The 23,797-nt window shown below is 29.7% G+C and overlaps 2 protein-coding genes across 2 annotated transcripts; both read right to left on the bottom strand.

Moving 5' to 3' along the window:
• Positions 1 to 8,400: 8,400 nt before the first annotated feature.
• On the bottom strand, positions 8,401 to 13,212 carry LOC128956620 (ATP-binding cassette subfamily C member 4-like). Its single transcript, XM_054302338.1, has 14 exons — positions 13,033 to 13,212; positions 12,868 to 12,957; positions 12,475 to 12,764; positions 12,111 to 12,360; positions 11,824 to 12,012; positions 11,640 to 11,729; positions 11,176 to 11,549; positions 10,601 to 11,092; positions 10,305 to 10,519; positions 10,142 to 10,221; positions 9,911 to 10,061; positions 9,547 to 9,816; positions 8,693 to 9,477; positions 8,401 to 8,610 (listed from the first exon to the last, which is right to left on the bottom strand). The coding sequence occupies exons 1-14, from the start codon at positions 13,084 to 13,086 to the stop codon at positions 8,401 to 8,403; spliced, it is 3,540 nt and encodes a 1,179-aa protein (XP_054158313.1). The 5' UTR covers positions 13,087 to 13,212.
• Positions 13,213 to 18,051: 4,839 nt separating this feature from the next.
• On the bottom strand, positions 18,052 to 23,403 carry LOC128956619 (nitric oxide synthase, inducible-like). Its single transcript, XM_054302337.1, has 13 exons — positions 23,048 to 23,403; positions 22,569 to 22,711; positions 22,235 to 22,489; positions 21,754 to 21,836; positions 21,551 to 21,609; positions 21,104 to 21,421; positions 20,743 to 21,039; positions 20,387 to 20,460; positions 20,029 to 20,281; positions 19,096 to 19,932; positions 18,816 to 19,026; positions 18,384 to 18,736; positions 18,052 to 18,291 (listed from the first exon to the last, which is right to left on the bottom strand). The coding sequence occupies exons 1-13, from the start codon at positions 23,336 to 23,338 to the stop codon at positions 18,052 to 18,054; spliced, it is 3,414 nt and encodes a 1,137-aa protein (XP_054158312.1). The 5' UTR covers positions 23,339 to 23,403.
• Positions 23,404 to 23,797: the final 394 nt, after the last annotated feature.

Here is a 23,797-nt window from a genome sequence, read left to right as displayed (position 1 = left end):
AAAACATATAATAAGAGAAGAAAATATAAACAAATGGAACGAAAGATACATAAAATGTAATAACGGATCGACAACTAAAATATTTTTTCCAAATATATATAGTATTAGAAAAACTAAAAAATACTTTAACCATACTTTCGAAACAACACAAGCCTTCACTGGTCATAGTTTTTCACGACAATATATGGATAGATTTAAATTAAGGGTGGGCCCAACATGTGATTGCGGAGAAAATACTCAACAAACCACAATACACGCCATAACTGAATGTAATAAATATCGAGGAAAAAGAGAGGAGTTTAAAGGAGAATTAAGGGTCGGCAACATAGATCTGACAAATGTTGAATCAATAGTTACAAGTACAACGAGATCCAAGTGTTATATCGAATTTATAACACATATAATAAAAACAATGAAAACCTCAAACGACGTACCAACATAAATTATATGAATGTAATTAACACTAGAAGAGTGGAAGGAAGATAGTATTAGACAGTATTAAAACAAAACAACCTAAAAACTCCTTACAATGTATAAACTAGGAAAAACCTTAAAGAACCTAATACTTCCTAGAATACACGAAACTCTCTATACTACAACAGGTGTAACAACGAATAAAATATCATATACACCACGTCTTGGGTGCGTTGACCACCCAGACAAGACATTATTATATAATACTCATCAGACATAAATTCAGACACTAAATGGATTGGATTTCATACAACAGATAAACGTTATAAATAACTTTGCTATAAAACTGCAAAGTTTCCTACCCCCAACCTTACCCCGTATTTTACTCATTTCAATATATAAGATAAATACCTATAATCACAAATACACACATTAATGATAAATAAGTGGATCTACTAGGTCATAACAGTGGAAATGTACAAAAAACAAACGAATAACCATAAGCAACACAAACTAAACTGCATGAAAAAACGATGCATAATAGCGGAAGCATTGTGCGGTGAAGTTAATCGCTACTGTGTAATTAAAGATCACCCGAAGACATGTATTGATTGCGCCCAAGAATGGAAGGAAATCATTGATAAGATTAAGATCAATAATTGTGCAAATAATAAAACTTAAGGTTATATAATACTTAGGCGCCCTTAATAATCATATACTCCTATAACAACCTAATAATACCTTCTCATACTAATAATAGTAATAACTAATTAGTTAAACAACTGTAACACAACCACAAAAGTGGGGCGCTATATAACCAATATATACTGCATTATTACGTTATGCTTTAATACTTAAGTTACATACATAACATGTGTTTCAAAAGTTTATTATAATAAGTGTTAACAATCAATTGTCAACTCATATACTTGTGGATATATATTACATTACTAACGCGACACCTAATAAACCACTGTATTGACAATTAATATGACAGATAGTGGTAATAAGGGAAGGACATCAACACCTAAATACCCCCTGAAAACCCCTAATATATGTGAAACAAGAGAGGGCTTCTCATTAATTGCCATAGATATGACATCAACTCCTAAAAAATCATCACAAGAGGAAACGTCATCATCAGAGTCACCGAAAAACTTCTCACCAGAAATTTCAGAGGACAATACCGAAAGTGCGGCATTCGGAGGACAATTGGAAAAACTACTAAAGGAGGCTAAAGCCAAATCAAACACTACACCGATGAAAGAGGCCGTGACCAACACAACTACAACAAATACGGACACAACGGGACGTCCCGATATGATCAATCAAGTAACCGAACCCCAAAATGACAGCCCGCCACCGAATCAAACAACGTCGGGAAACAACATACAGAAAGCCAGTCCAGACATCTCAACGCCTACAAACAGCTCAAAAAGCCTAAACTCTCCTCTTACCGATCGCGTTTTGGGAAGAGGAAGGAGGGGCGCCCGTAAACACTGGCCAACAAACTATCACAACTATAACAGAGGAAGAGGTCACAGCTTGTACTCCTGGATGAGAGGAGGTTTCAGTCCAATAACCCCACCTAATATCCGCAATATACGTACCCGTAAACATTTAACTAACAAAGGAACCGTTACTGACAACAAAGGGGAACATCAGCAACAATATAAAGAGTTGGCAGAAAAATTAGCTAAAGAGTTAGATACAGCTCATGGGTTAATCACCCAATACGACTCATTGGTAACTATTTATTCGGCGGCTTTGGCCTCAAACATGAAATACGGAGAACTAGCCAACAAAAGAATCAATATTATCGATAAACTTAAAACAAATCTTTCAAAACAAGTCGAAGATCGAGCACTAGCATCGGCCAACGCAGGTATTGGCTATGTATCGGATACCACTAACCACATGAGAGTTGACACCGACAAGCTGAAGGTATCGCTTAAAAACCTATATGAAAAACAGACGCACGGCATTATGGACATCATCAACGGCACCGGTATAAACATCGAAACTCATATAAGACAGGAGATGATAGCAAATATGTCAAACATTTTTACACCGCCGGCAATGGACTCCAGTCAAATAAACATAAACACAGACCGGGAATTGGAGAGAACATTCTATAAGTCTTCAACATCGGCCAGCGAAGGAACGGACAGTAAAAGATCGGGTAAAACCCCTCAGGAATATACCAGAGAGGTTAATGGCAACATATTTAAAAAGTGCGGCCAATGTACAGGCCAAATACTATATAAAGGATCAATCATACCGTGTCCGTATGTCCGTTTTGATAAGGGCCACAACATAGGCGCCCATTGGAGAGACATACACGCAGATAATGAGGCCAGCGTGAAGGCCGGAAAACACTGGAAATACGTGTGGCTGACCGACGACGAACTTTTCAACAAAAACATCGACCACGAGACTATGAAGTTCGAGGCTAAAGAAAATAAATTTAAACTACTAAAACAACTGGCCATTCAATCAACAGCCTCAAAGCCCAAAGCGCCTAAAAACGCCTCCGAGAAGACATCATCAACTATGAGAGTCAGCACCCGTATAGCCGAAAATTTGAACTTAAATTCAAAAGACAAACAAGACAAAAGCACGAAGAAAAGGAGACACAACCCGTCGGATGATGAGGACACCCATAACAACGCAACAAATTTCCCGAAAGAGAAGAAGAAAAGGAAGAAATAGGGATCTGTAGGCGGCCTTAGGAATTTTTAGGAGGCCTCAGTATATAACAGTAGGCCTTAGGAGAAAAGTATAAGATATACAACTATTTTTAATATGTAATCATTTTCGTATATTCTCATAAAAGCACCTAAGGCCACTTTTGAAACTATTAAAACCTTATTATAATCCTATTAATTGAATACAATTATATAAACAGTAACATTATTATAAGTATTATAATCAGTATTATTAGAATTACCTTAATCTTTTAAAATAAATATTAAAAATCAACTTATTATTAATTAATTATCATGTAATTTTATACTTTTATAACTGATAATCATATGTTTTAACTATATCACAATTTTAAATATCGCTTTTAAACTGCTTTTAAATATCGCTTTTAAATATTGTTTTTATATACATGAATATTATCACTATTATAATTAATACTACTTTATATAACGCCTCAATAACAAATAGGCATCACTTTTATTATTAAATAATTAATTACTAATAATTATACTTTGCTATAATTATATATAAATGTAATAATCTCTCCTAAAGAATGAATAAAATACACTTTAAATTCAAAAAATTCAATTCAACCTAACCTAACCTAACCTAACCTAACCTAACCTAACCTAACCTAACCTAACCTAACCTAACCTAACCTAACCTAACCTAACCTAACCTAACCTAACCTAACCTAACCTAACCTAACCTAACCTAACCTAACCTAACCTAACCTAACCTAACCTAACCTAACCTACCTAACCTAACCTAACCTAACCTAACCTAACCTAACCTAACCTAACCTAACCTAACCTAACCTAACCTAACCTAACCTAACCTAACCTAACCTAACCTAACCTAACCTAACCTGTGTCAGATGTGACTCCGGTGTCAGATGTGACTAAGGTGTCAGATGTGACTCCGGTGTCAGATGTGACTCCGGTGTCAGATGTGACTCCGGTGTCAGATGTGACTAAGGTGTCAGATGTGACTAAGGTGTCAGATGTGACTCCGGTGTCAGATGTGACTGTAGTGTCAGATATGACTGCAATGTCAGATGTGACTCCGGTGTCAGATGCGACTCCGGTGTCAGATGTGACTCCGGTGTCAGATGTGACTCCGGTGTCAGATGTGACTAAGGTGTCAGATGTGACTCCGGTGTCAGATGTGACTCCAGTGTCAGATGTGACTAAGGTGTCAGATGTGACTCCGGTGTTAGATGTGACTCCGGTGTCAGATGTGACTCCGGTGTCAGATGTGACTCCGGTGTCAGATGTGACTAAGGTGTCAGATGTGACTTCGGTGTCAGATGTGACTCCGGTGTCAGATGTGACATCGGTGTCAGATGTGACTGTAGTGTCAGATGTGACTAAGGTGTCAGATGTGACTCCGGTGTCAGATGTGACTCCGGTGTCAGATGTGACTAAGGTGTCAGATGTGACTCCGGTGTCAGATGTGACTCCGGTGTCAAATGTGACTCCGGTGTCAGATGTGACTCCGGTGTCATGTGACTCCGGTGTCAGATGTGACTCCGGTGTCAGATGTGACTCCGGTGTCAGATGTGACTAAGGTGTCAGATGTGACTCCGGTGTCAGATATGACTGCAATGTCAGATGTGACTCCGGTGTCAGATGCGACTCCGGTGTCAGATGTGACTAAGGTGTCAGATGTGACTCCGGTGTCAGATGTGACTCCGGTGTCAGATGTGACTCCGGTGTCAGATGTGACTCCGGTGTCAGATGTGACTCCGGTGTCAGATGTGACTCCGGTGTCAGATGTGACTCCGGTGTCAGATGTGACTAAGGTGTCAGATGTGACTCCGGTGTCAGATGTGACTCCGGTGTCAGATGTGACTCCGGTGTCAGATGTGATTAAGGTGCCAGATGTGACTAAGGTGTCAGATATGACTCCGGTGTCAGATGTGACTAAGGTGTCAGATGTGACTCCGGTGTCAGATGTGACTCCGGTGTCAGATGTGACTTCGGTGTCAGATGTGACTAAGGTGTCAGATGTGACTCCGGTGTCAGATCTGAATGCGAGTCATATATAAATGCGATATCAGATATGTATGTCAGCAGATCTGAATGCGGTATCAGATCTGAATCCGATGTCAAAGATTTTATTTTATTATTTTTTTAAATAAGATTTTTAATATATTAAATAATATTTTAAAAATTTATTTATATTAATGACAAAAATAATAGTTTTATAGGATTATTCAAATATTAATCTTGTTCAATTATAATTTAATTATTTTATAAACAAATTGTAATATTCTATATTTATAAAAAAAATCGCTATTTTAAAATTTGTTTATTTCCTAAATAAATATTTTTACAAATTTGCAAATGTGTTATTTTTATATTTAGACTAAAATACAAATTATATGCTATTTATAATATATTTTTGAAAACATACGTATTTATATTAATTTGATATTTTAAATTTAAGATTTATGTTTTTAAAATTATTAAATAGACAAAGTAGTAGTTGTGTAAATTTAAATTATCAAACAAAAAACAAATTAATATTTGTTTATTTCATTCTTTAATATCATGATGATAAAAATATTTTCAACTTTCTTAATAATGATACTTTTGATTAATATTTTCTTAATAGAAATAGAAAAAGTGTTTACTAATGAAAATGAAACTCCAGATCAACAAGGTAATAATGTAAATAATGTTATTAATAAATATAATTTGTTTTTATCTCTCCGAAATACTACTAGTTGCCAATAATAATGATAATTCTGCTAATGAACAAGGTAACTTTATTATTTTTTATTAAATTAGTATTGAGATTGAATTTGTAAATAAAGTATTGTATTAAATAATAATTATAATTAATTTATAAAAGTAATATAATAATTAATGATTTATTTATAGAGACAGCTAGTGTAGCAGATAATGATAATACTAAACCTGAAAAATCATATCTATATGGTATGAAGTTTAGAAAATTATTTATTTATATTTTATTTCTATCAAAATTCATTTATCTCTCTCTCTCTCTCTCTCTCTCTCTCTTTCGCTATTTCACTCGGTAACACGTTTTCTCACTTTTCTGTATTTTTAATTATATAATACTATTAAGAAAATATTGAACTAATAATTAATTAATTTTTAATTTATAATTGTTGATTGTAGGACAAACTATAAAGCCTTTTTATACAGATCCCCGTGGTAAATTCATAATTTTTTCAAAAATATAGTTCTTAATAATAAAAATATTAAATTTAACAATATTTTTTTTAATATATAATGATTTTCCTACTAGATTATACTCATGAAGAATTTGTTGCTACCTATAATAAAAATCGTGAGTAAATTTTATGTTATTTGATAATTGTCTCTGGTTACTAATAATTATAATTATCTTAATTGTAATGATTTTTAAATATAATAATGTTAATGAATATATATCTAGATCCCGATCATCCTTATGTAGATCCTGATACGATAAATGGTAATTTTTACTTTTTAATTAATATAATTTAAGGAGTTTATAGATATATTGTTGTATTTTCTGCTAAATTTAAATTTATTTATTTTACAATTTATTTAGGTCAAACAAAGGATTACAAAATTCGTATACACATTGATGAACATGGAAATAAACATGTTGATATAAGTATGTTAAATAAATAGTGATAGATAGATAGATAGATAGATAGAAAGATAGAGACAGAGACAGACAGACAGAGAGAAAGAGAGAGAGAGAGAGTTAGAGAATAATACAATGAGATAAAACTTACAAATATAATACTTATAGCAATAAAGTCTATTTATTTGTAATTTCTTTTTCTCATTCTGTCTCTCTGTATGTCTCTCTCTCTCTCTCTCTCTCTCTCTCTCTCTCTCTCTATCTTTCTTTGTTTCTTTAATTCTATTCATCTTTCTCTCTCTCTCTTTCTGTCTGTCTTTTTAATTCTCTTTTTGTTTTTCTGTCATTTTTTATATTTTATATTTTTTAATAATATAGACTGCATTAAACATATGGGTGAATGTGGACATTCTGAATATGTATGTTGTGAAGGATATTTGTGTAATGAAGCTTTCCATCAATGTTTCTAAAATTAATGTTTAAACAAAACAATAAAATTTAATTTAAAGAAGTAATTTTATATTTTATATATATATATTATATATATTAAAATTATTATAAATATGTTATTTTTATATATATATTTGAATATTCAATTAGAGTTATGTTTGATACTATAAGTTTTCAATAATTAGACATATTTTTATTATTTATATAATATAATATATATATATTTTAATAATTTTTTTTTTAATAATCTTACAAAAACCAATGATGACAATCATTGTAAACAAGACAATAAACGTTTTCATTATTTTTGTTTCATTATTTTATAACTTTAAAGTATATTTTATTAATACAATTCAATTAATAATGTCTTATATATAAGACAGTAATATAATTGTATAGAAAAATGTTTGTGCCATATGCATATTTTAATATAAATATTTAGATATAATATTTATAAAATTTAATTTATTGTAATATATAATTTATAAATGTTACTAAAAATAATTTTCTATAATCTGATACTTTCGTTATATATTTAAAATAAATCAATTTTTTCTGTAACTATTGATTACTAAAAATATATTTTTTGCATAATTATTAATTTTTTGCCGGAAATAAAAATGTAATTTGATTAATGTTATAATAATTTTTAATATTTTTTAAAAACATTTGGTTCAATAGTAAACACAGAAAACCGATTAAAACTAACGCCACTATTTCTATAGCTTTTAATTAAATTTAATAATATTTTTATAACAATTTATTTTTACACTTAGAAATATAAAAATATTTAGTAATTTTTAAATAATCTATATTAATTATTGTATATAAATCTTAGTTTTACATTTATATTTGATGTAACTTTTTATTTGTTTTTTTTAGTTTTCGTTAAATATTATAAGAATTTTTATAATAACAAACAGATACTACTTCTAATAAATAAAATAAATCTATAGTTGAGATATTAAAAATTTTAATAAATTTTAAATATTATTTTTTATACAAAAATTAGTTTTAAGTTATTAAATATTTTTGTTTTTAAGTCCACAAGTTATGATAAATTATTTATTTATAATTATTTTTTAGAATTTATTATTTTAAACATTATTTACATTATTTATATATGATTTTGTAATAAAATATAAATTATATCAAAATTAAATAAATATAATAAATATTAATAATATTTGTATTTTTAAACATAATTTTTATACTAAATTACATTCAATCAGTTTCGGTATCTTTTTCTTGTAAACTATCGTTATCTTTGATTTGATTATTAAATTTATGATTATAGTGTTGTTTTGCTAATTGTTTTAATCGGATAGTCATATGTTTTCCCGTTTGTTTGACTAGTTTGCTGAACAAACCATCATTTGATTCCAATAGTTTATGAGGTATACCAAACTCACTGACCTCTCCCGCATCCAATACCTGTGCATCCAATATATAATATACAATATAAATAAGTAATTAATAAAATTATACAAAAATATATGATTTCTGAAATTCATACCAATATCTTATCGGAATCAATGATTGTGTTGAGTCTGTGAGCAATCGTAATGACAGTACAGTAACGAAACTTTTGGCGAATTGTTCGTTGAATTAATGCATCGGTTCTGTGATCGACATTAGCTGTCGCCTCATCTAAGACTAGGATACGATTGTCCCGTAGTATAGCTCTGGCCAGACATACCAATTGTCTTTGACCAACACTGAAATTACTGCCCCCTTCGGTAACTGCACCGTCCAACTGTCCGGGCAATTGCATTACCTGTTCTTTCAGTTGTATTTCATCCAATGCTGCCCACAGTTCATCGTCGTTGTGATCGTCAAATGGATCCAAATTCTTACGAACCGAACCAGTGAACAGTACTGGTTCTTGAGGTATAATTGATATCTTTCTCCTCAAGTCATGCAAACCAATAGTTAATATATCGATGTCGTCGATGAGTATCTGACCGGTCGGTTCATTCATACGAAACAGTGCCGATATGACCGATGACTTTCCGGCTCCAGTTCGGCCAACGACTCCTATTTTTTCGCCGCCTTTAAAACTAACGTTAATATTCTTGAGAACCGGTTTCGGCGATTCGTTATATTGAAGACTCATATCTTTGAAAACAATTTCTCCACTCTGTGGCCAATCAATGGATGGTTTCTTATCGGCTGACGATTTAAGTTCGGCTTCGGGTTTGATATGCGAATACTCTAACATACGTTCAACGGCTGTCATATATGATTCGAGATCTGCCGAACATTTGACACCGTATTGAGTCATTCCGGTCAGTGTTAGGGCTGTGTTAGGACAACAAAACAAAATTAATTAATTAAATAAATGTCAGTTTTTGTTGTTGAATGAAATACCTGACGAAAGTGCGAGACCAGCGTTACCTCCGGGCATACCATCCGGATAGGCCATTATGAAGGCCACGACTGCACTGATATAGAAGACACAAATCATATCCATTAGTATACCGAATGCCCGGGAAGTGCAGATAAACAGGAAGAATGTGGCCGTATTGTCGTTCTGGTGACGACAGAACTGGGACTCAAACATCGATTCAGCACCGAATGCCCGAACCGTTGTCAGACCAGACAGTGTAGTGTTTACGTGTGAATAGACTGGACTACGGGCTTATTATATATAACACCAATTCAAATAATATGCAAATAAATATAAAAAGTTAATATTTTTTTTGGTTTAGTTTAGTCTTTATCTATCACTTACACAATCCCTCCAAACGTTTGATATCTCTGGCGGATCTGATATAGAAATAGCGACACATAAACACTACAATACATAGAAATATGGCCGGAAATACCAGAAACCAACTGACTATTGCATTGACTATCAAATTGCCGATAACTAGTGACAGTGTCTATACATTATTGATATAATGTTATTATCAAATCAATTATTGTAAATGCATTTTAATATAATTAAAACTTTAATACAAACCATTTGCAAATCAAAAGCAGTTGACGGCAACAATTCATCCACAATACCGGTGTCTTTGGTAAACCTGTTTAAGATGCGACCTATAATAAACAATTAAAAAATAATACAATTTATTGATTAATTACACTTAAAATATCAGTCATGTAGTGTTATCGATACATACCAATTGGTGAACTATCAAATATATGTATGGGTGCTCTCAATAATGAATAAAATATACGATTATGTAAAGTGATTGACGACTTCATACACATGACAAAGAAGGAAGTCGTCCGGATTAGTGCCGACACAAACAGACCGGCTATCAGTGCCGAGTATATGATTATATTGAAGTTGCGATTGGATTCGTYAATATCATCGTTATCTTCTTCATTAGTCCTATTAGTTTATAAGAAAAAATATAAATAAAAATTAATGACAAATATTGACAAAAATATATATCAATTGTATATACAGTACCATAAAGTTAGCCAGAAATCGCTTCCTTGATATAATGCTTGCGATATGATTATCGATAGGAATGTTATTATAATAAGTACCGGTCCGGCACCGGCTTTCATATAATCCATATAAATACTTGAATCAATTGATCCAATCATTTTGGTTTCAGTTTTCAGTTTTGGTTCATCATCTTCGGCAACAATATTACCGATCTCTTCGTGATCTACTTCCGAACCGGCAATACTGCTGGCAATTGACGGCGAAAACGATACACCTCTCGGTCTAAATGAGAAGTTGTTTTGGTCCAACATTTTATTGGTCTCAGTGCGCGGTTTATTATCGCTCAGATATGATAGAAAATTAATACCCGATTCAATTAGCTCCGAATAGGAGCCCAATGCCACACATTTGCCATCGTTTAGTACCATTATCTTATGGGCGTCTCTGAGAAACTGTATTTGATGGGTAACTAATATGCGGGCCTTATCTTTCAGATATTCAACAGCACATCTAAACAAGTTTTTTAGGGATCAAAGGGTGGGAAGAAAAGGCAAAATTGTGGTCAACAATCACTTATCAATTATTAGTATTACTTTTGAAATAAATGTTTGGCCACATGTGCGTCAACTGCCGATAATGGGTCGTCCAATAGATAGATGTCTGCCTCCCGATACAGTGATCGGGCTAATGTTATTCTAGCTTTTTGGCCGCCACTCAATGAGACACCTCTTTCGCCGACAAGTGTTTTGTCGCCAAACGGAAATAGTTTGAAATCCCTGTCCAATGCACAGACGTGAACCACTTTATTATATTTTGTTTCATTATATTCCGATCCAAACAATATGTTATCCCTAACACTGGATATGAAAGCCCACGACTCCTGGGGTGCGTACGACACGATGCCATTGACTTTGAGTGATCCGTTAATTATTGATAATTCGTTGAGTATTGCCATCAATAATGAACTCTATTTTTTATTTATAAATTTAAGATTTATTAGTTTAAACTATAATTTTTAGTTATCATAATTAAAAATTTATTTATTTTTTTAAAATACCTTTCCACTGCCAACCGGTCCTATGACAGCTAATAGTTCCCCTCGTTTAACACAACCAGTTATATCACTTAATGTTGGTTCAGGTATTTGCTAATAATAATTAACATATAATATGTTATTAATTTTTTTTTGTTAAATTAAATTGTATTAATATTAATGACAAACAAAAGCATTCAATTCATACATCATTCCAACGGACACTCATATTATCAATGAATACACCCTTTTCTATCGACAATTCTGTCTCATATTTATCATCTTTAACTTCATTACTATTATTCTTATTGTATTCAATCATATCTTTAGATGATATCATCTCTTTATCTTTGATTTGTTTATCTTTGATATCAATCTCTTCAAGTAATAAGAATTCCTATTTAGAAATAAAAATTATTTTTAAAAAAATTGTTAATAACTTCAAAATAATAATATTTAAATTAAATTGTTTAAATCAATGGTAGGATAGTATACCTGAATCCGATGACAGGCGACAATTAGTTCAGCGGTGGCAGCGATTCCCTGCGGAAAGTGTTTTGTCAAAGTGTTGCGCAATGTATTAAAGAAAGCCATTGTAACGAATACTGCTTCGGCCGATAACTTTCTGCCCATTAATACATAAGTTAGGAAACAAGCAAATAGTATAATACGTGAGGCGACAAAATAAAAGGACAAATTAATGGCTTTTAATAGACTTGATTGACGTATTTTTGATACTTCTTGACTGATGATGATGGCCAGTGGATCAATGGTTAGCAAACAAACAAACAAATAATAATAATAATTAGTTATTTAGTTGTTTAATAATTTTTTTTTTTAAAATATATATATTACTAACAGTCTAGAGTTGGCAACTAAATCCTGAAACGGTTTTTCCCAGGTATACATCTTAATGACTCTCATTCCCGATATTATTTCATTCATAATACGTATGCGTGTGTCAGTCAATATGGCTGTCTTTCGTCGGACACTTTGAAATAGTCGGCCCATAAGTCCCTGAAACGGTATGAATAAGATAATAACGGCCAGACCAGCGAAACACGCCCACTCCAAGTGCTCCCACAATAGAAACATAATGACTACCGATTGAAGGGGTGCCACAAATATCGAGTGTATAGAAAATGCAAACTATATTTTACGATTACCATAAAACATGTATTAATTTTATTGTATTTATTTTTTTGAAAAAAATAATTAAACAAAACTAATAAAAGTTATTTTTGATAAAAACCTCATCAAATCTATTGACATCGTTGGACATCATATTCAATATTTGGCCGACTGTTGTCTTACCCAATGCTGACCGATTCAATTTCATAGACTATAAGTAATAGTAAAAAAAAWTTTTGTTATTAATTGATAGCTAAACTACTAGTAAAACAAAGTTGTATAATACCTTTTTATACATGAGCGCACAGGCAGCCACTCTCATTCGCATACCTGTTTTCATTAGATGTGTAAAATTCAAATGATTTAATGAAACACAACCGGCCGAACATAGGACTACACCCGCAGCAGACCAGGCGGCGGCTTCAAAGGTTATGTGTTGTTTCTTTTGGAAATATCGGACGACATAACCGAGTAATACGGGTTGTGCTACACGTATACCCACTTCCTGTATTGTATACATAATTTTTTTTTGTTAAATTAATTATATTTTAAGTAATTAAAAATAAAAATAAAACAATAAAAATTATACCTGAATTATAAACAGTGTTATCCATGGTATGAATTCAAACGAAAAACCCCAAAACAATGCCCATAAAAGACTAGGTTTTGATTTCTTATTTTTCAATTGTTTTAGCCATTGTCTGAATTATAATATATTTATTTTTTWTAAAAAAAACAATAAATAAAATTAACAAAAAATCAATAATAATTTTTTATTAAAAAACAAATTTTATACTAACTTTTCAAGTTTATGACARACTCTATCAGTGGTGTCTGTCTTTGAACACTTGTATAGGTCATCAAAGTCGAGATCTTTTTTGTGTCCCTTAACAAAGATACTCCAAACCCAACTAATAATAATAATAATAATAATTTTATAAAAATAAATAAATTAATATATTTCATTAATAATTATAGTTTATTTTATATATTATATTTAATTATCTTTTCAAACAGTCTTTAATTATAAAATAATAAATTTATTTACTGTACTTGTAGTAAATATAAAAATAGGTTTATAGACTTTTTTATTATCAATAAAAATTAATTAGCAAATGTGTACTTTTAACTAAGTGTATAGTAATACAGTTGTAATGTAAAAATTAATAATTATTTTAAATTAAAATCATAAAATTTAAAAAATCATTATTCAAAATAATAATAATAATATTTACCTGAATGTAACCTTTGAAAATATACTGATACTATCCCAGGGCGAGGGTTTAGTTATGAGTTCCGCACTTTCCATTAAGTTTCACCAAAAAAAATAAAATAAAAATTATAAAAAAGCAAACAAAAATTGTCTGTCAATTAGTTAATTTTATTGTTGAAAACAATTACTTTAATGATGTATTGAAGGACTAGACGTCTAGTTTATAAAGTAATTTTTTAGCTAAAAATTTTGTTACACATTTTTTAATCAACTGATAAGATTGTAATTCAATAAAAAAAGATCGGAATTATTTGATGGACAAACAATATAGTCATATAAAAAAAATTGGGATTATTTTTCATTGTTTATTGATTATATATGTCATAAAATTTATTAAGTGTCCATAAATATTAAGATAAGATTCATTTAATATAATCTAAATTAATAAATTAGATAACTTACTATTGAATGAGATTAGATTAATATCATAAAAAATCATTTAATTGGTTTAACTGTTAATTAATTAAATATATGTTGTAAACTAAATTATGGGTTAATAAATTGTCATTTGATAACAATCACCTGTTTATCACATGTTTAATGCAACAAAAATTAAATATAAAGTGCCCAAAATTTTAAAAAATAATTTTACATATATCTATCATAATAACAATTTAATCAATAAATAAATAATTAGAATAACAATAATACAAATTAATTAATGTTTTAATTAACTAATTAAAATAAAAAACTTTTTTATTTCTTAGTTTAATGACTTTTTTAATTTGTTTAAAACTTTTTAAAATACCTTATTAAATATTTTAGTTATAAAAATTAATAATATACTCAATTATTTTTAATAAAATATTAAATTTAAAATACCATTGAATTAAGTTTATTAATTATTGATAGTTATACAAATTATTATTATTTAAAAAATAGTTAACAAACAGTTAAATTAAATTATTTTACATAATATCTAGTATTAGGTACAGTACTACACAACAGTTAGTAATAAAAATAGTCGGTATAATTATATTGATTACAGTATATTATGATAAATGATAATTGCTTAACTTTTATTTAGTTATCACAGATAAGCTATTTTTATTAATTAATTAATTAATGTAATAATAAAATTAGTTAACTGGAAAAACAATATCATAAAACTAATACAGTAAAACTACAATTAGTTTTAGATTTAATATAAACGCTAAAAATAGCTTAATTTAAATTATAAAAAATTGTCATTAATTTAAAAAATATATTTTATTTAAATAATTTAATAAACATTTGCAATACAAAACTATTTAATTTTATCATCTAAAATGTCATAAAAAATAATTATTAAATTTATTTAAAAAATTATTATATTAATTCAATTATAGTAAATTTATGAAATAGTCATTATAACAGTTATTATTATCACATTTAGTCAATTATATATTCATTAACAAATAATATATTTATTTATTTAAAATAATTATTAATAAAATCAATTAATTTTCGAAAAAATGACTACTTTTTGTTAAATTAAGGCCAAAGACAATGATAATCAAATTGTATATTAAATACCTTACTTTTTCTTAGTTTATATACCGATACCTATATATATATTTACTCATATGTTATAATATCAATTGTCTAATAATTATACAGTAAAATCATGTACATGTAATTAATTGTTTTTTTTATATTTTGGACACAATTGTTGTCAATCAATAGATTTCTATTGTAAAAGTTTAACAAAACTAATCGGATTTATTATATTATATTTGTTGAATAAAAGTTATAGTTATTCATATTAAACGTATATTTATTACTACATATTGATTACCGGTAGTAATAATCTATATAACGGTAAAAAACTATATACAGTATGACTTTTTTTTAAACAAATAATGAGGTAATTAATTGATTAAATCATATCAAATCAAAATTACTGTAATGACTGAAAAAAATATGATAAGTTATAAAGAAATTAAAGTACAAGTAATAATAATAATAATTTTTTTTTCTGATAATAATAATAATAGTAGTGATATTAACAACAAAAATATTGTATATTTATATCAAGTTTTTAGAAAAAAATTTAATTAATAATATATGAAACTAAAAAAATATATATAATTTAATTAATTTTGTTGAATAAACTGTTTGTTGGGTTAGTATTACTTGTATTTAATGATCCAAAAGAGTAATATATAGACATCAATGGTATTCAATGGATCACTGGTTGTCCATAGATATCGGACATTGATTTTAATGGCATAAAGTGTCATCAAATTTAGGACAAATGTGACCGTAAGTGCCGTATAATTGATTATTTGAATACTATAYTGTCGGTAGTGGTCATCCATATCAACCACAATAAAAACGGCCGTAAATCTGTCCAATAGGTCATCGATGACAAGTGACAGTAGCGGCGAAAAGTAATAGTAATTGATATATGAGGCAAACCAGAGGACAATTACCGCMGACAATAAACCAGWGGACAGTTGTATGGCTGACAGATATGTGTCGATCGTAAGCATTGCCAACACTTGGATCAGATAGTTGTTGACCAACGATCTCAACACCCGGTCTTCGCTTTCTAGTAAATGATTCACTTCTTGGCCGATAATTGCCAACACATTGTCGGCCAATAGTCTTAACTGTGGATCCATTTGTTTTGTAATTGTTTTTTGTATTGTTTGATGTCGTCGTCATCATCGCAATAATGGCCACCAATTGATCACCGATTCATTAGAAGTCATCACTTGTTTTGGTTATAATAAATAACAACTAATTAAATACAATAACAATAACAACAACAACTACTACTGTATTGTTAGGGTTGGAACACATTCTATCCCTCGTATGTTATAATCTCATAATTTTATTATATATTCCCTGAGCTATCTGTAAGGATATTCCCAGGGAATCTATTTAATACCATTTAATAMCATTTAATAATTAAATTATTCAATGGTATTAAATAGATRGAAATAGATGTATTAAATTTTAATTAAWCTCTACATTTTAGTATAATGTTTTTTTTAAAAAAAACAAATATTTAATTAATTTTTTTAAAAGATATATTGATAGATAGTGTATCAAGAAATATATATTTTTTAAATATTTCTATATTATATTTTATTTAATATACAGTATTTAAATTTGTTTTAGTACTTTTACTTTTTTACTTAGAAGCAATATAATATAATTAATTACTATAAAATATATTATCCTGGTTCTAACAAGTGAGGGATAATAAAATATATATTACCGTATTTTCCGGAAAAATAATAGGGATTTTTTWGTATGGAACTTCCCTTATTGAAAATTTTGTTCGAACTCTAACTGTATTGCATAAGTGATTTTTAAACGTAATTTAACTTTTCAATCAATAGATGGCAAAAGCAGTTATGTTATCAAAACAATTAACAAAATAAAAGTTAATATAATTAACAATTTAATTGACTTAAATTACAGGTAAATAAAGTAAAAAAAAACATATTTATTTAGTAACCAAATCAAAAACTAATTGTTAAAATTATAACAAAATATTTTTTATTTTAATTAATTCAAGTAATTATTTCTGATAATAAAAATTATTACTTAAAATATTAATTTATTTTATGAGGAATATTCTGTAAAATAGTTTAATAGATATTTACCGCTAAGTTATTTTTTTATTTTTTTCTTAATTATTGTATAAAATACAGTATATATTTTGTATTATAAACATTATATAATTAAAAAAATATTTTCAATAAATATTTTATATTTATTATATAAAATACAGTATTTATTTTGTTTAAGTAACTATTTAGTACTATAAATACTACTTATTTTTTATTTTTTTTATTGTAATAATATTATTAAATAAATCAKTAAARATAATTTACAATTATTGATTGTAATAAAAAAAAGTAATAAAATAAATTAAAAATTACAATAATTGTATTATAAGGAGAGTAACTAAAAAGTTACATAATATAATAAAATATAACAAACAATAAATTTGTAAATTTATTTATCAAAAAATAATTTTTGAAGACTTAATTATTTTTAAATAAATGATAAACAAATTAAAAAATTTACATAAACTTATGTATGAGTTAAGCCAAAGACATCTTCATGATATCGGCCCTCATTGATGAGCATCGATAGCTGTTGTTGGGCATCAGTTTCGCCGATATTGGCCTCACTTTCAAACACTTTAACAAAACACTTTTTGACGCCGTCGGCCATCGGTGAGTGRCCGCACACATAGATGTGTGCATTTTCATTGGTTATCAACCAATAGATCATTGCTCTCTGTTTGAACACCAGATCCTGGATGTAGTGCTGAATGGGTTTCATTTTTGTTTAAAAAACACATTAATAATTTATTTTCAATTGTATGGGTGAGTGGGTGTATGTATAGATAGTGGACATACCTTTTTCTGTGTTTTTTCCCGAGAGTAGGCAACAAACAGATCGTGGAGAACGCCTTTTCTCAACAAAATCTTTAGGTCCGAGTCGTAAATATTGTCAAACTGAGAACTACGACAACCGAAAAACAGTAGCATTTTGCCACACGATTCACCATTTTGTAGGTCTGCCTGTCGATCGATCCAGAAGCTCCTGTACGGTGCTATTCCGCTACCGGCGCCTATCATTATCACTGGTAGGCTCTTGTTTTCGGGTAATCTAAACGACGGCGCGCTTCGCAAAAAGCAGGCAATGTCTGTCTCCGGGAATTTGTCGATATAATTGCTGCAAACGCCCAACCGTTTTGGTCCCATTCCATCTAATAGTTATAATAATTATCATTTAATATTTATTATAATTTCTTTAAAACTTTTTTTTAAAAAAAAAGAAAGTCTAACCATAGATATGATACGATACGACATCCATTGTCAGATGAACTTCATCGGGAGTCGACTTTTGTGAACTACTAATCGAGTAGTAYCGGGGCTGGAGAAGAGGCAGTTCGGTCAATAGAAACTCGGGATCGACGTGTATCGATGGAAACTCGTTGAGTACGTCGGCCAGTGTCGGACAGTTATGTGTATACCATTTTTGGTAGTCATCAATGTCCTATTTTTAAAAAAWAATAATAATCAGTTAAATATGCAATTATATAAGTCATCATATTTTTTGACATACATTTGCCAATTTGTTTAGTCTAAATGAATCCCAATTATCGTTAGCCATATCGACCAAATAGCTCAAGAACTTTTGATTGGGCGGCGAACTAATGTCCAAATACTGTGTTAGTGCCGATCGCAGTGTCAGACACTGAGGCAATCGGGTATCGGCCAGCCATTTGCCATCGACCAGACGCTGCAGTTGGATGCCGGCATCGGGATCAGTGTAGCCGCTGCGACTCAGATGACCCAACAGTGCRTTTACCGGCTCTTTTGGATTGCACGGAAATATTGCCAAATGATCCCCTGGTTTGTAGTTGAGTTGACTTTTGGCCATCGGGTTAGATGGTGTGAGYCTAACCAATAGTGTCTGCCGTTCAGATTGTTTTGCTTGTAGTCGGACTCTTGTAATTATTTTACACGAAATGATACGTTTGCGATGCAGTCGTGCCAACTCATTGTGCACGTTGTGATTCTCGGTAGTGGTGTCATTGGTGGCCAACATTTCGGCAATTCTCACCTTTTGGTGATCGTAGACATTGTCGTTAGTGTCAAATGAGCTCAAAGTAAGGTCAGTGTCAGCAATATTGATGTCAAATGMTTGACAGGCCTGACTATAGCAATCGTGGCACCAATTTTTGAATGTCTTGTCCTGACCCCGCATGTCRTCTCCCAAACCGATTGGTAGTACAGATGTGGCGCCCAAACACTTGAGTGTTTTATCCAAGTTTTTGCCAAATGYACAAAAACTRGGATATTGTGTCGATCCCAATGCAAACACACTATAGCTTAGGTGTTTGAGCATATCTGAGGCACCAGTAGTTTGCGATAATTTACTTAACTGTTTCCAAAAGTCCTGTTTTTTTATTGTAGAAAATAATTTTTAATATAAATTAATTATAATATTATATWTATATATATATATATATATTTATGATAAAAATCATCATACCTTTCCATTATCGGGTGCGTCTCCATTACCAAAAGTTGAGGTCACTATTAGGACAAGTGTTTCGGCAAACAGATCATCAAATAAGTACTCATCCATACAGACAACCCGTTTGACACAAAACGATGTTTGCATTAGTTTTGCCAATTTATGTGCAAATGTTTCCGATTTTCCCGTTTCTGTTGCATAAAGTATTGTCACTTTGATTCGTGTCGAYAGTATTTTGCTCATCAATCTAACTGTCCATAGAGTGCCCCTATTTTTATATTRKTTGTTGTTGTTGTTGTTGTTAATGATTAAAATTATCAATTAATTAACTATTATTTAGTTTTWAAAAATAAAAATTAATTTTAATAAATACTTGGCAATTGATGCAAATTTATATTTCAATTTTATTACTGAAGTCATCCATTTATGTGTTTTCCACGCTTTKTCCTAATAAAACATTATTGTTTATAACAATAGTATTAATAAGTTATGTATTTATTAGCAAATAATTATTGTAATTATAAATATTATATAACTTTATCTATTTTTATATACTTTATTATTATTATTATTATTTAAGTCTATTTAAGTTATATCTAACATAATCTYAATAARTAWAATACATTATTAAATTATCAATATTTCCTAATTTAATTATTTTTTAATTTTAATAAATAGTTTTATAATTATAATGATAAAAAAACATTTATAAATATTAATATACTGTACTTGATATTCAAAACTGGGTCTCAGTGTATAGTTAATCATTTCCTGATGAAACACTGGGGTAACACTGGCACTGATTGGCGGTACAATCCATACCCAATCAGCCGGACAGCCGCCTCTTTGCTTATATTCGGAGTTCATGTGTTTGATAAACTGATCGCTGGCCGAGTGATGGTCGACAATAGTGACACCCATTTTCTGATAACTGTGCAAAACTGCTACATTCATTTCGACCAGTGCCCTATCTTTCCATAGTGTCGACACGTTTGATGTGTCCAAACCCATCAGTGTTGCAATTTTCTGTATAAAAAATATTATAATAATAATAATAACTAWTTTTTTTGTTTGTCTTCAAAAAACAAACCTCTGATAGATTATAACGTTGAACGTCACAGAAATCTCGGGCACCGATTTCCGTTCCCATATACCATCCGTTGAACGGACAGCCCGTATACTGAAGTCCGCCGCAATCAAACATCATCTCCGAAACGGCCGGCAAAGCATACCATTCAAGTTTGAGCTTATCTTCAAACCATTCATACATTGGATGTTTGATTTTGACTCTCAAAACTATATCGTCCGGTATTTCGTAAAATCGGACACCTTCTCCCGGCGCTGACAACACTATAGGTAATACATCGAATCGGCCATTATTTCCTTTCCAACCTAATCGCTGGCATATCTTTATATAAAAAAAAATATTTTATTTTAATTATTTTTTATTTGTTTATATAATTATAAATATAGATATATAAAGTAGTATAAAATGTGTGAAAAAAATTATATATAATTATAATAAATTTTTATGTACTCGTGTGAACTCTGCCCTCCCCGGGTCACCAATGATAGTGCCATCAGGTTGTATGTAACCTTTAGATTTAGTTATATTCAAGTTATTCAGTTTTAAATAAAGTTAAGTAAATATATTGGAAAAAAAACAAATAATTTAAAAGCACAGTCATATTTTGTGGACAGTCATATAACAGTCTGTTTAGATAAATAGTCTATAAATACCTGCATAACTGATTAGTTGAGAGTTCCAGACCCTGTAGTCATCTCTACCGGGAATTCGTTGCGGAAATACAGTTATGAATGATCTAAATAAACAATTTATTTATTTATTATTATTAGTTTTTATTACTGATATAAAATGTATAATTTAGTTTAGTTTAGTTTATTTACAGTATATATATATTTTTTTGTTTTGATTAAATGTTAGAAATATACAGTACAGTTAACATGTGTTCAATAGTATGCTGATAATGATTATTGTGTGCAATTTAGCAATAATAACAATTTTTTTTATAAAAGTAATATTATTAAATTCAAAAAATTAGGGTTAATTAGATTTGTYTATTAATGTAATTAATAATTAGCCAACACTAGAGCTCATATAACTAATATTTTTCTCAGTTTTTTTTTTGAATACAAATATTATATATAAATTATTATTTATTTTTTAATTTTTAAAATATGATTATTTTCAATACATTACCTTAGATTGCCATCATTGGTGGCCAACTGGATGTGCTTACAAAGGGCGTCAAACATTTCCTGAGTGGTCCGTACGTGTCGGGCATCGTTGAGTTGAAGTTTATGCCATTGGATACGTCCGATGCACCTGGATGCATTGCGCCAGGCCGTTTTGGCACCAAAATGTAGTTCATCGGTGGTCATTGTATAGGTACCGGTGCGCTCCACTTCGGTAGCTATTTCGGCCAATCGTTGAGCCAGATCAGATGAACTTAGCCTAATAGATATTAACAACAATAAAATTGTTTTATTATAAATTATTTTTTATATATATATATAATATAATAATACATTACTTTTTTAAATATATAAAATATTGTTCAAGAAACTCGACGGCCTGATCCAGTATCTCCTCATTGTTTCTATTGTTGACTATATGTGCCGGTACGGGCTGTGACATAATTGAGCCGAGACAGGCATGATTGGTGCATGAAATCGACTAATTATTTTGTTTTTTAATTAAACATCAGGATAAAAAATATTTTAATAAATATTTAATTTTTATTAATTATTAAATATTAATTAAATAATAAATTAATTAATGTAATTTTAAATATTTTGATTAATCACACATAAATCGTGTAATAATAAATGTAATAATTATTTTAATAAAAATTATTKATTATGAGTTATATATTATAATTATTATCATTATTAATAATTTATTACTCATCTGAAACAATCYTTATWTATGATAAATATATTTATTTATTTAATTTAGTTTAAATAATTATTATTATTATTGTTTGGACATAAAAMTTATTTATAGACAAACCTTTGATTTATTATACAATGTATCGACCAATTGGTGTTGTGTGGCTATATTAGTCACTTTGATGGGCAACTTGACGGGTCCGTGATGTAGATATTGGGCGGACGACGATGAACTACCGGCACTACTTGACGAAGCAGCAGCGGCCGCSGCATCCAATCGGAACTTGACATTATTGGGCAGTGCTGTCAACTCGGCTGCCGGTGCTGCCGGTAGACCACCATTGCTGCCGGCAATTGATTTGAGCTCTTCATCGGCCGGCAAAAGTGCATTTAGTTCGGCGTCGAGTCTCATAATAATAATAATTAATAATTATAAGTTAAAAGTTTTTTAATAAGTAATTAACACTTTATATCAATTAAAAGTATAACTAAAATATATAACTAAAAACTTTTTTTGTACACTATTTTTATACAATAGATTAATCTATGATTAAAAGGGATCCCGCCTTTTAAGGGATGTGTTTGAAATAAACGGAAAAAACAATTTTTAAGACAAATATTGTGCAATAAAAACATATATATAAACCAATACATTGTAAATGTTTTCTTCTAAAAGTCCACTTTAGTTTTGATTTGTTTAATTTGATTATAATTTATGTTTTTTATTTGCTTTAGTACTGTACTATAGATTGGGATCTGGCAACGTTTAAAAAGGGAGGGAAGTTTCCCAATAATATTTCTCCAATTTTACCGGAAAATAAGAAAGATATTTTATTTTCCCTGCCTTYATCATTAAAAAAAAWAATATTTT

Source organism: Oppia nitens, unplaced genomic scaffold (assembly GCF_028296485.1).
Source record: "Oppia nitens isolate AA-2021 unplaced genomic scaffold, nextdenovo-longstitch-racon4-pilon3 scaffold31_pilon_pilon_pilon, whole genome shotgun sequence".
Taxonomy (NCBI): domain Eukaryota; kingdom Metazoa; phylum Arthropoda; class Arachnida; order Sarcoptiformes; family Oppiidae; genus Oppia; species Oppia nitens.
This window is presented reverse-complemented; position numbering and strand designations above follow the sequence as displayed.